The sequence below is a fragment of the Cynocephalus volans genome, chromosome 1 (genome assembly GCF_027409185.1).
Source record: "Cynocephalus volans isolate mCynVol1 chromosome 1, mCynVol1.pri, whole genome shotgun sequence".
NCBI lineage: Eukaryota > Metazoa > Chordata > Mammalia > Dermoptera > Cynocephalidae > Cynocephalus > Cynocephalus volans.
Genome location: NC_084460.1, coordinates 84456887 through 84470812, shown reverse-complemented (window position 1 = coordinate 84470812; position 13926 = coordinate 84456887). Strand labels below are relative to the sequence as shown.

The 13926-nt window shown below is 48.5% G+C and overlaps 1 protein-coding gene across 1 annotated transcript in view; it reads left to right on the top strand.

Annotated features, from left to right (window-relative positions):
- Nucleotides 1–2844: 2844 nt before the first annotated feature.
- RARRES1 (retinoic acid receptor responder 1) overlaps nt 2845–13926 on the top strand; it is a 36135-nt gene continuing 25053 nt past the window's right edge. The window contains exon 1 of the mRNA XM_063102532.1: nt 2845–3081. Coding sequence (XP_062958602.1) covers nt 2845–3081 — 237 coding nt within the window. The remainder of the gene's footprint in view (nt 3082–13926) is intronic.

Here is a 13926-nt window from a genome sequence, read left to right as displayed (position 1 = left end):
CCCAGGGTGGCCCAGTGACTGACAGGCATGAAGTATGGAGGTCCAGATCCCCTGCCTGAAGTGGGGACAACCTAAGGGGTAATTTACGGTCTTGAGCTCTCCCGCGGAGCAGGCTGAAGCCACCCTTCGTGTAACTCTGTCTGAGATCCTTGCTTGGCTGCCATCCTTCTAAGTCTTTACTGGCTTCTCCTGGGAGCATTTCCTTCATAAATCACTTGCACACAATCCTTGTCTCAGAGCGTACTTCTAGGACACCCAACGTAAAGACACAATCTTCTTCCTTTGCAACAAAATCCTGATTTTTATTCTGGCACATGGCCACCAAAAATAAAGACTACATTTCCCAGCCTTCTTTGCCACTGTGAATCTGACTAAGTTCATGTCAATGAGATATAAGCTGAAGTGCCCTGTGGGGCTTCTAGGAAGTCCATAAAAGGGAGCTCTTGCCGATGGCTAGAGCTCATCTTGGACTCTGAGGACAAGGGGCACACCGTCAGGATGTGGGAGCAGAGATCTGGAAAGGCCTGTAACCCTAACAGCTTCCTGGACTTGCCAATACCAACCACAGATTGCCTACCACCGGCACCCCTACCCCCAACTTCTTTTATGCGAGCAATGAGTTTCTATCATGTTTAAGGCAATGTCATTTGGGTTTTTGTTCTATGACGTTAAACTTAATCCTAATTTATAGACAGCTAAAAGCAGTCTAATACACCCCCTGGGGAAAAAGCACTAAAGTAAAATAAGGAAAATTTAATCTTTATAAAACCTGGAGGTGATAAATTCTCAAGAAGCCTACTACTATGACCCCAGGTAGGGTGCTACGGTTTGAGAGTTTCTGTCCACCCCAAACTCATGTTGAAACTTAATCCCAATGCAACAGTGTCAGGAGGTGGGGCCGAATGGCAGGTGTTTATGTCATGAGGGCTCCACCCTCATGAATGGATTCATGCTGTTGTATAAAGGGCTTGAGGGAGCGGGATCTTCCGCACACCCGCCACGTGAGGAACAGCATTCCTCCCTCCTGAGGATGCAGCGACAGGGCTCGCACTAGACACCAAACCTACTTAGTGCCACCAAACCTTAGACTTCCGGCCTCCAGAACTTCAGAAACAAATCTTTGTTGTTTATAAATCCCCCAGTCTCAGGTGTTCTGTTCTAGCACAGAATGAACTAGGACAGAGGGGGAGTGGAACTGGGTTCTGGGAGACAATTATGTGTGTCAGGCTGCCTCTGAGAGCAAGTAGCAGAAACTCCAGCTTCAACAAAGTTAAAGGAGAAGAAATGAGCTCCAGGGTCAGCTGATTCAGGTGCTCAACAATGTCATCAGGAACTGAGGGTCCTCCCCTCTCTTAGCTCTGCCGTTCTTGAAATGGGCTTCATTCCCAGACTGCTAGCAAGATGTGGGTGCACTTCCTGTGGCGCGTCCAGTCGCTTAAGGCCTACACTCTCCCCCTTGTCTTCTCCCTCCAGCTGCGCTTTCTTGCTCTTCACAATGCTCCCAGCCCCTGCACTTGCTGCTTCCTCCACCTACAGCGCTCTTCCTGCCCGTGACCACCTGTGTCCCTTGCCTCCTTCAGGCCCTCACTCAAATATCACCTGCCCAGTGAGGCCTGCCCTGGCCACAACATTTACTTTGATGACCACCTCCCAACTCCCCATCCGCTTTCTGGCTGTAACTGCATCCAACGCAGGGCACATTCCCTTGGCCTCGTGGATTGTCTGGGACCCACCTGCCTAGGTGTGCTGCAGGAGGGCAGAACTGTCTATCTGAATGCTCACCTTCTTTTCCCCAGGGTGTAACAGAGTGGGTGTTCCACAAGTACCTGCAGAAGGAAGGAAAGCCAGACAAAGGATGGACAACGTCCAGGAGGAAGAGCGCGGGAAGGGAGGATGTTTCCAGAAGTGGCGCCCACCCGCCCATCGCCCCCCAGGCTTCACCCAGCATCTCGTCTAGAATCGGCGCACGACTGGCCTCAACCAGCCACTGGCAAGAAGGAGTTTCCTTTAGCCTTGGGTCCTGATTCGTGGGGTCCGCGGGGGTTGGGCAGGAGTGGACCCCTGGACAGAGTGAAGGGTGGAGACACGGATGCCCGGAGCGCCTGGCGGTACCGGTTCTCCCTTCCGATCCCTGGTGTTCCTGGGCTTTCTCTTGTCTGTGGTTTTAAAGCAATGGCGATCTTGTACCGTCACTGCCACGTGTCTAAAAAGAGCTGTCAACACTCGCCGCCTCCCTTCGCTAAGGACCATCCACGCCTCAGCCCGCTGGAACCCGCCTTCCACCCCGCCTCGCATCAGGGTTGTCATGACCTGCGTGTCCCTAAGTCCACGCCCGCTCGTCCCTGCTCAACGGCCCCCTCCCCCGGAGCCCTCCCCCACTTCCTCTGCTGTGCCCCAGTGTCCCCATCGACGCCCGCCGCGGCCCCCCCCTTCTCCACCGTGCCCCGTGCCCCTGCCTGAGGTCGCGGCCCTAAGCCTTGGAGACCCGAAGCGGGTTCGCTCTAAAGCCCGAGGGCTGCGGAACCGCAGCGACCGCAGGGACAAGTCCGGTCCCGGGCGGCGCTAGGGGCGCGGGGTGGCGCCGGGCGGCCTGCACTCCCTCGGGGAAGGTGTCCCTGCCGCTCCCCGCGTGGCCCGGGCCAGACACCCCCGGCCTCGGGCCGCGGAGGCGCCGTCGCGTCCCGGCACTGAGCCGGGGCCGCGGGGAGCGCGAAGAGGGCGCGGCCGAGCGGGGACCCCGGGGGCGGGGGGAGGAGCCCGCCGCCGCCTTATCTCCGCGGGGCCAGCACCGCCCGCTCCAAGCCTGGCCCGTCGAGCGAGCGCCGCGCCAGCCCGCCCGCGTCCATGCAGCCCCGCCGGCCACCGCCGCCCGCGCCCCGGCCCGGGGGCCCGTGCCCCGCCGCCTGGCCGCTCGCGCTGCTGCTCCTGCTCGCCCTGCAGGGGGCGGCGGCGGCGCCCACGGGTCCCCCGCACGGGCTGCTGCAGCAGGCGGCGCGCGCGGCGCTGCACTTCTTCAACTTCCGCGCCGCCTCGCCCAGCGCCCTGCGAGTGCTGGCCGCCGTGCAGGGAGGCCGCGCGCGGGTGAGTGCCGGGGACACGCGGGCGGCGACACCTGCGCGCCCGCCCAGCGGCGCATCCGCCCGGGAGGCTGCAGTGCGCCGGGACGCCGGGGGATGGGGCAGCCGCCGCGGCGCCACCGAGTGTCCCGAGCGTGGAACGGGCCCATTGGTGCGCAGTCTGCAGAACGCGGGCTCCTCTTTCCGGCATTTACGAGGCCCTAGATTTTCACGGCCCGGCGATATTGACAGCTCCCATACCCGGGAGAGAGATGCATGGGGAAATTAAGGAACAGGCTCAAAGGGCGACTCTTAATCTTGTCTGCGGGTACCCAGAGTTGGTTGCTACGCGGGATGCTCACTACAGGCCCGACCCACCAGTGGCCCCAGTAGAAGTCTTTTTTTTTTTTTTTTTTTTTATGACAGGTAAGGGGATCGCAACCCTTGGTGTGGTGTCGCCCGCACCGCGCTCAGCCAGTGAGCGCACCGGCCATCCCTATATAGGATCCGAACCCGCGGCCTCGGCGCTCCCAGCACCGCACTCTCCCGAGTGAGCCACAGGGTCGGCCCCCCAGTAGAAGTCTTGGGTGGTATTTCCAAAATCTAAGCTAGTTCCCACACAGGACCGCCGACAACTGTGTCTTGTTAATTGCAGGCCACCATGCAAGGGCTTTAGGATAATGTGGTTGGAATTTACACTTAGGCCTGGGCAGGAATAGATTGGCCTTATAATGCTGGCGTCTGCTTTACTTTATGGGAATGAGAGAATGGGACTCAATTTTTTATGTGGACTGAATGAATGAGAACTTTACAACCCGTTCTTTGGTTACTGATTCCAAGGCACTAGCTATAGGTATTTTTGTGTGTGTGTGAAGCTACATTGCTTTTACAGAACTACACTAAGTCAGTCCCAATAGCAACATTGCTCCTTCAAGCAACCCCCAAATATTCCACAAAGCCTGCAAACATATAGCCTCAAAGAATCTAGAACTGAGTACAGAATATAAAAAGGTGGAGTTTTAAAGAGTAGTAATAGTAGGATTTTCATTTAAGATTGTCCTAGGCCTGCCTGGTATCAGACACGAGTGCGAAAGGCCTTTTGGAAGCTCAGCCTTGGTTTTTCAAAGACTTATTCCTTTAACTAGTGTGGCTAAACTGATTGAATGATTAAATTAAATTGTTCCTAGAAAAAGCCAACCTATTCTTGTCACCTGTTTTAAAAATCCTTGCTGTCTCAGGGACAAAAAAGTTCAGTTTTACTAGTTCAACAGACAAATGAGGGAACAGAGCTTGATAGCTACTTTCTATCAAAGTAGGAGAGTAGCCACCTCCCAGAGCCTAAAAAGGGGGTCCCTGAAGGATTGCTCCCTGGTTATCATGGAGAGGATTCCCTACAGAAAACCAAGCTCAAATTTCTAAAGTACACCAGTTTTCAATCTCCAGGAATTTTTTTCTTCCTTCCAAGACCATAAAAAAAAAAAAAGGAATAATAAAATACTTTGCATTTTCATGCATTTAGTCACCCCCTTGAAAAAAATATACTTGGCATCTTTCACAAAATAATCAGTAACCTGAGTTAGGTAACATTTCCCTTTCTCCTTCACAAAGAGCTCCATTACTGTTTAGCATCTGTGATAGTATAATGTTCCTAAATTTAAAAAAGATCCTCCCTTTTAGCAAAAAAAAAGAAATCAATCAATCAATCAATCAATCAATCAATAAATTAGAGGCAGGTATGCATAAGAGGGAAGAAGAGTTAATAAGTAGAAGAACTCAGAGCATTGACCCAGAAACGATAACTTCCTATTGTCATCTGGTTTACCTTTGCATTTCCTCCCTGATTTTAAAACATTTATAATAAATATTTTGGTTATAAATGTTTTAAAATCGGGGAGCCAAGGAAAAGATCTCAGTGTCTTTTTCAGAGCCAAGAATCTTTGTGGACCATGAATTTTCTCCCAGGAATTCAGTGAAACTGTTTTTCTCTATTCCTCTGCCTCCTCCAAACATCACCACTAAAGGAAGGCCCACCTCCAAGGGTGATCGAGTCAGCCTGGTGCAGAGTGTGTCTTAAACTTGTGACAACAACATTCTAGGGTCCTTGGGGGTGGCAGAGGCAAGAGGGAGTGGGGTGGCTGGGAGCGCTGGTTCCTGCTGGGGATCTGTCCTGGGCTGCCTTTATGGAATGTGGGGGAACCATAAATGGTGGGGTGTTGTAGGGAGTCTCACCACCAGCCCCTGCTTTGCCTCTAGTGAGCCACACAACCTACAGAAGGTCATATAAGTCTTCTCTGACTATTTCCCCATTTGGAAAGAAAAGAATTTATGTTCTGCCCACAATGCCAGGTGGTTTTAAGAATCATGTAAGACGATATATGCACCAATTGTAAAATATAAAAATGTGTTACCATTATACCATCTAAGGGGCAGTCCATTCATCCATTAGCTATTTCGTGAGCACTTATTGTGTGCCAGGCACTGGGCTAGAAATTGTAGTCCTAATTCAGATTTGGGGTAGGGTCAGTTGGGAGGCCTCAGAGATTCATTCAGTTTTGAAGCTCTCGGCTACCTGAGAGAGCAGCTCAGATATGGCCAGCACGGAGCTTTCAGAGTAGTGACTTAAGGAATTTCTGCTTCAGTTATAAGAGCAGTCACAGCACTGGCCAGAAGTAAAAACTGGCAGATCCCCAAACTTGGGTTTGCATTCTTTATCCAATCACTGCATTGTCAGAGTGAGCACTCAATTGCTGCACCATGTCTATCACTCACCCAGGACCGACCCAGGGTGGGCGAGAGAAGTGTAGCTGTTGGGGATCCCTCCCCATTCTAGGGGTCAGCACCCTCCTTTGTAAGAAGAGAGGCTGGGACTAAATTAGGGTTCCTGCAAATTAAGTTCCCACTAATGGGTAATGAAATCAATTTAGTAGAGTCCATTTGTCTCATTATCTTTTAATGAAGTAGTTTGGAACACAAACTATTAGAGTGCATTGCAAAAGCAAGGATAAGTACTGTCTCAAAATGCATTTTGAATATATATGTATGAACTAAGGAATTCAATTCTTGTTGTGGTTGTAGCTAAAAAAGTTCTGAAAGCCAGTGGACCAATGATTTTTAAGAGCTCTTCCAGCGCTGAAATTCCTTGATTTCTGTGATTTCTAGGCTCTGCAAGAACCCCTCATTTTGAAACACTGTTGCCCTCTAGTGGTGCCATGCAGTAATGGCTGTGGTTAGAAAGTGCGAGTAAAGAAAGTGCTAGCTGGAGTGGAGTGTGGGGAGCATTCTGTTCTGTGTGTTTTCTAGTTTTAGGGAGAGATTACAGAGTATGGCTTGTGTTCCCTCACTGCCCCTCTTGATGCCATCTCTTTCCTGGCCTTACACTACCCTTCCATGACCAGCGAGGGTTCTACTTTTCTGATATCACATGGCACAGCCTCAGGACCCACAGTTGGAGTGGTGGGAGATTTTGGATGGTGTTGAGAGGTCTTATGCTACCCAGGGTATCCTGGATCAACCCCACAAAGATCAGACTACTTGAGGCTGCCCTTTCTGCTGAGCCAAATCTCCTCTTGCCACTCAGCAAGTTCTGGGACCACTGGTCCCTGCCTGGAGCAGTCGGTGAGAAGCCAGCCCTTTCCTGACGTTTGGAGAGACTGGCTGAAATCTAGTGTGCACACACTTCGTGAGAAAGTCCACTCATTTGGGAATCAGCTGTTGTTTGGGATTACTCACTTAAGGGGAATGCTCCCTGACCAGGCCAGGACCATAGCTGAAAACATAGTTGAAACAGTTGACCACAGTGTTTGTGTGAGGGGGAGGAAGGGAGGTTATGCCCATACCTTAGTTGTTTCAATTTAAATTAGAATCTATAAATGTAAATTTATCACCTATCTTTTGATAGAGGGCCAAGGCCATTTAACTGGAAGGTCCTTACAGTCTTTTAGCAAGAAAACACACTCATAGGGGATCATTTGCTGTTTCTGTTTTGGTTTGCTTACAGTGGAGTGAGCCGTTGCAAAGAATACAGTGCATAATCCTCTACTTGGACTTTTTTTTTTTCTTTTTCTTGCCCGATCTTGACTTATCCAAACCCAATTTAAAAGCAAGAGTTTTAGGGACTTGACGTTATCAATTCTTTCTGAAGAAAGAATTTAACTTGTATTTTGTGGACATGACATCTTTGTACCCCTCTTCATATAAGTCTTCTCTGGCTATTTCCCCATTTGGAAAGGAAAGAATTTATGTTCTGCCAACAATGCCAAGTGGTTTTAAGAATCATGTAAGATGATATATGTTTATATAACATTTAATTATGTAATTAAGTAATAAGTACAGCTGGTATAAGCAAATGTGGGAGCAAATCAGCTGACTTTTGGTAGCATCAGGCCACCCCTGGTGCAGGCCACTAGGCAGGAGCCTGGGCACTTCCAGGGTTCAGGCTGTCGTGGGTCCGACGGCAGGAACAGAGCCTGTCCCTGGGCCAAAGCCAGTGAGAGGGATACCTCCTCTACAAAGAAAAGCTTTATTCCTTTATCACTTTTCACTCTATACAGCACTTTAATACAATATAATTCATTTAATTACTGCTCTTCTTGAAGTCTTCTCTCCATTAACGTCAATTCTGAGGTGGTTGTTGAGAAGAATAGGAGAGCAATACTTAAGTAGGTCACAGAAACAGAAATTAGAGAATTTAAAAGGCTGCAATGGATACGAAGGGAGAAAGTAAGTGAAATGATCTTTATTTTTTTACGTAGGGAAAGTTCCTAAGTGCTTTTATAGCCATCGTGAAGGGGGGCGGGGTGGTATTTGAGAAATGAACACAGCTCTGCTCACACTGCCCTGGCGGTGAAACAGAACCATCCTGAAAGCACAGAAAGAGAGGCACGCACCCTCTTTCCCAGGCCCTGCTGGCGCTAGAGCACACAGGCACACCCACGATCTCCGTCCTGCCACCATCACAGCACTCACCTGCTCTGCAGGCTCTGATTGCAGAGTTGGGTCCAGCATGGGGTGGGAAAGGCCACCAGGTCTGGGGGGTAAAACTTGGCTTGGGCCTCCTTCGTACTTTGCCCCAATCACCCAAGCTAACTGAACCCGGATGAGCTAGCAAGTCAGAATGTTTTTTTTACCATCTTGTAATAAATTGTTTTTAAACCACAAACATTTTTTTTTTTTTTTTACCAGCCCACAATGTTTTCCACTTGACTTTCCTCATGTGGAGTCACAGCCAAGGATGCGTGTAATCACAGAGCATTAGTAGTGACCCAAATAAAGACCCCGGTGGGTCATGATTATTAACCACAAGGAGCCTGCCTTGGCTGCAGACTCTTTTAAGGACCTAGGTGGTTCTGCTGGAGCCTGAATGCAAATAATCAGCCCCCAAATGATTGATATCAATGAGGCACAGAATGTTATATATACACGCACACACGCTCGCTCAAATCCAGCCTGACCCTTGATCTCAATTGCCATCAGGCAGCGAATCCCCCCGGGGGTGTATTCACACTAATGCAGCGTTTATTTGCCTTTGCGTTCGTTCTTCAGTTGACGAGAGTCTTACAGAGCTAATCCTGCAGGGTTTGGGGATAGTAGCCATTACAAGTCTCCACTCTGAGTTACTTGTTATGGTTGTTTAGGATGTCTCTAGCCAATAAAGTCAAGTTGTGGGAGGGAGTCTTGTACCATAGCTGAGTGCAAGATGTATGTGAACCATGATCATCCCAAGGGCACATGGCCACACCGAACGTGACATTGAGGATCATGAGTTGTTCTATATCTGTATTGCGGCCTATCGTTGCTGTAATAAATTACCACAAACAGTGGGTTAAAAACAACACAAATTTATCCACTTACAGTTCTGGAGGTCAGAAGTCCGAAATGATGAGACTAAAATGAAGGCGTCAGCTGGGCTCTGCTCCTCCTGGAGGTTCCAGGGGGGAGCCCATTTCTTTGCCTTTTCCAGCTTCCAGAGGCCTCCTGCCCTCCTTGCCTCATGGCTGCACTCTCCATCTCCAAAGCCAGCAGTGTAGCATATTTTGATTATGACACTGCCATTTCCTTCTCATAAGGACACTTGTGATGACATCGGACCCACCAGGATAATCCAGGATAATCTCCCCATCTCAAGATCTTTAACTTAACCACATTGGCAAAATCCCTTTTGCCATGTAAGGTAAGATATTCACATATTCCAGGGATGAGGATGTGGACGTCTTTGGGGGGCTAGTATTCAGCCTCCCACGCCCAGCTTCCAGGGTGGCCGTGAGCTCATGCAAGTACTCCCCACACGCCTGACATGTGCCGGTCCCCAGGAAGTGGCAGCTCCTGCTCCCTCCTCTTGTCTCGCTGATCTCTGCAGCCTCGGCAGTCTCACATCTGAACCTACCTGTCCTCTACACCCGTCTTGGTACTTGACCATAGGCTGCTTTGTCCTAGCTCTCGAGCAGCCAACTTTAGTTCTGCTCTGCACGTGTGTCTGCCTGTCCCAGATTAGACAGTAAGCTTCCACAGGGCACAAGGCATCGTGTCTCTTTATCTCCTCCATTGCACTAGCATAGGGCTGGCTAGAGACAAATATTAAGTACTTGTAAATGAAATAAGATAGCTGGAAGGGTGCTGGTACCACTGGGGCATCGGGCACAGATGGCCGGGCACAGGTGGCCGGGCCCAGCCCCAACCCATTCCCAGCTCTTCTAGCAGGAGGAAGGGAGACCCGACACCTCACGCCCCTCTTACAACCAGCCTTTCCTGATTATCCCCACCCTGAGCCCAGAGGGGGACCAGAGGGGCAGCTGCCTCTGGCTAGTTCCATTCTGGCTTCCTACTCCAGGTCAAGAGCATGTACCCAGAATTGGCTGAACAGAGAATAACTCGCCGTATTTCATCTCTTTCTCTCCACTGCCACTTAGCCCGATAAAGCAAAGTGTCCACATGCAAAGATCTCCTTGAACCCCGCTGGATGGGGCCTGATCTGAAGGCAACTGACTTTCTTCCCGTAAAGAGTATTTGCTTTATCTGGCCTTGACCGAGAAAAGGAAAATGCAATAACTCCAGGGTATAATGTAATATACTGATGCTCTCTGGCCAGAACCTAAGAACATCACGGCAATTTTTATTCACAAATGAGTTGTTTACTTGTCTCCAACTAAGCCTGACTCATAAAAGTAACCTTATAAAATGAAGAAGTTCACTTTTACTAGAATAGCATGACATTTGGAGGAGACATTTAGAAGCCGAGTCTGTTAGACCAGTGAGTCTCAGTGTGCGCAGGAGGGAAGGTTAGACTCACGGGGAGCACTGGACAACGCAGACTTGTCAACAGCCTGCAAACATGAAGCTGAAAGTTGTCACACCTGGCTCTAAGGCACAGAAAGGGACCAGTGCTTAGCAACTGAGGAGGAAAAGCAAGGAGTGTCTTCTCCGGCACACAGGGTTTCCTTTCTGTAGCTTAGCTTTCAGCAGAATCGTGTCTTTGGAGACTCCCAGTGACAATGGCATTTTTGTGGCCTCCTGTGGCAGCCACAGCAAGACTTCTCTAGGTGCCAGCATCACGTGGAACTTGTTAAAATGCAAGTTCTCAGGCCCCACTCCAGATCTCCTGAATCGAATCTCTGGGGATGGGCTCAGCATGCTGTGTTTTAACAAGCCCTCTGGGGATTCTATTGCACGCTCAGGTTTGAGAACCACTGCTCTAGAATAAAGTCTCTGCAAGAAACCCTCTCCATTCTGGCCCCCATCCACCACTGTAACCTCAACCTCAAGTCTGCCCCCACGTTAGTCTGCTGATCTCCCCAAGCTGGGCTGTTCACCTCCATGTCCTGACTGTCACTCCACCTTTTCCTGAGGATCCTCTCCCTCTCTCTTGGCTTGTCTCAGTCCTCATCCTCCTGGGGGTTTCCCCATCTGCACTGGGTTGTCCTTCCACTTCTACTCTGCCCAAAAGGGTCTGAATCCAGGGGTCCTTCTACAGTCTAAGATCATCTTTACTTCCATGCTCTTATGGGTTGAGTTGTGTCATCCAAAAAGATACGTTGAAGTCCTAACTCTCAGTGCCTGTGAATGTGGCCTTATTTAGAAATAGTCCTTGCAGATGCAGTCAAGTTAAGAGAAGGTCATAGTTGGGGCTGGCCAGTTGGCTCACTCGGTTAGAACTTGGCACTGATAACACCAAGGTCAAGGGTTCAGATTCCTGTATCGGCCAGCTGCCAAATAAATAAATACTTTGAAAAAAAAATAAGGAGGTCATAGTGGCTTAGCATGGGCCCTAAATTCAATGACTGATATCATTAGAGGAAGGACCATCTAAAGACAGAGGCAGAGACTGGACTGATGCAGTTGCAAGCCAAGGAACTCCAAAAATTGTCAGGTGCCACCTGGAAAGAGGCGAGGAAGGATTCCACTCAGAGTCTCAGAGGATGGCCCTGCTGACACCTTGAAACTGGACCTCTAGCCTTTAGAACTGTGAGATAATAAATATCTGTTGTTTTAAGCCACCTAGTTTGTGGTACTTTTTTATGATAGTCTCAGCAAACTAATATGCATGCCCTTCCTAGCCGTCTCCCTCCCAGAAGAAGGCTTGGTGTGATTCTTGTCTGCAGGAGCCCTGGTTGCAAACACAGTGCAAGACCCATCCAGGCTAACAGTCTCTCTCTTGCACGCACCAGCAGCCAGCTTGCTTTCTGCCTTTTCTCATAGAGAGGCTGCTGGGCTCTGGTTTTGCAGCCTCTGCACAGCATCAGGGAAGAACGGCGGCTGTGGAGGCAGGCTTCGCTGCTTATGAGCTCCGTGACTTTGGGCAATTCCATAACTTTGGGCAAATGCCTCACTTTCTTTATCCTGAAAACGAGGATAACAATAATACCTACCTCAAGAGGCTTTTGTGATGTAATAAGTTAATACGTGGGCAATGGGTCGAGTCAGGTAAAGCATGCAGTGAGAGTGTTGTATATGTAACATAGCTTTTGTCATGATCCCCTCCCACAGGTAGCAGATCGCCTTTTACATAAGCACTGAATAAATGCTTGATATTGATTTGATAAGGATATGAGAAGCATTTCTCTTACCAAAAAAAAAGAAAAAAAAAATCTAGTGTGATGAGCTCAGTTCTTTGAAGGCATTCCTTTGCATATTTTTTAAGACAAGACTTGAAAGTGGCCTGTTTCCCTCCCAACTGATTGCAAGTCAGACCAAAAATCAAAGGGCTCGTCAGTCCCCTAAAAAGACAATTATGAGGTAGGGAATGTGGAAGGTGTATAGGGGCCAAAAATCCAGAAACCTGTGGGATAAACAAGATTAGAACATTTACCACGTCATTAGTTGTGCATGATTATAAAGCATTTAGTTCCAGGCTATACTGCATAAAAGCTTCTATACATAATTTAAAAGCAATCTGCAGCACAGAGCTACTAATTCATTCCTTCAGGTTTTGTAGTCACATGACCATTTGCTTTGTTTGCTGACTTTTTCTTTATTAAAGATCCTTAATCTGAAAAATATTAGAGCAGTGTGCTCTGCCTGTGGCCGTGTTTTAAGACAGACGTGTCAAGTTTCCTCATCTGTTTCTCAGGTGGATCATTTTGGCAGTGTTGGGAATAGGGAGCAAAGCGCTGTGATCTGCATTCGTGGGATCCGCCCTACCTCAGAAAAGCCAGACTGTTTGTCACCTGGCCCAGTGTCAGATTCAGCTCTTTCAAAACGTCTATTTAGCTTTTTTTTTTTTTTTTTTTTAATGGCTTTGAATTTAATGGATCAGCTTTGTGCCACGTGGCTGTAGCAACGTGTTGTGGGAGGACCACTGAGCAAGACAAGAGCAGGGTCCAGCTGACCTTGAGAGGTTGGCTCTGGAGTCTGGAGCTGAGCTTCTAGATTCAAAACCATCTGTAGTGAGCAGCTTGCCACACTCCTCGAACCTAACAGCACTAACAATGTGAAAAACAAATGCAGACTTTTGTCCGAGATGTGGGGCGGGGCATCCACAGTGAGTTATTCTGGGCTGGATCGACATTTCAAACATGACCTTATATCTTTCTACAAGCCTGTTTGTGTGCTTGTTAGCCTCAGCTGCCAGGGGCTCACGGAATTACACCCCTTGATTCAGGGCTCATCACTTCTTTGGTCTGGGCGAGGCTCCTCTCCTGTGTGTCTGTCTGTCTGTCTATTCCCTTTCATTCCCACCTAAGCCCACCCCTGCCGCTGGCAACCACTGTACAATGTGTGATGTGTGTTCTCCTGTTCATAAGGGTTCTTATGAAAGATAGTTGGTTTGTGTGCAAATTTTTAAAAATTTTTTCAAGAAAATTATCTTTTATTATTTATTTGTTCACAGGTTACTCTCTGCCATTTTTTTAATTTTTAAAATTCATTTCTGATGTATTTATTTTATTTTGATTTCTCTGTTTTACAGAGAAATGGAGCAGGAAGTGCAGCCAGTTCCCACGCCCTTCCCTTCTTGCGCACGGTTTCTCTTGTTCTTCCACCTCACATTAGTGTGCTGCATTTGTTACAGTCATGAGCCAATACTGATACGTTATCATTAGCTTAATTTTACATTAGCGTTCTTTCTTTGCATGTACAGTTCTATGGGTTTTGCCAAATGCATAATGTCATGTATTCACCATTACAGTGTCATACAGAACAGTTTTGCTGCCCTAAAAATCCTCTGTGCTCCACTATTCATCCCCCCTCCCTCTCTCCCTCACCCCCTGAGACTGTGGCAATCACTGATTTTTTTCCCATTACCTCAAACATTTGTCATTTCTTTGCATTGTACACATTCAAAATCCTCTCTTCTAGCTAATCGAAACTATACGATAAGTTGTTCATTATAGTCACCCTTCAGTGCTATGGAACACTAGAAATTATTCCTTCTATCTGC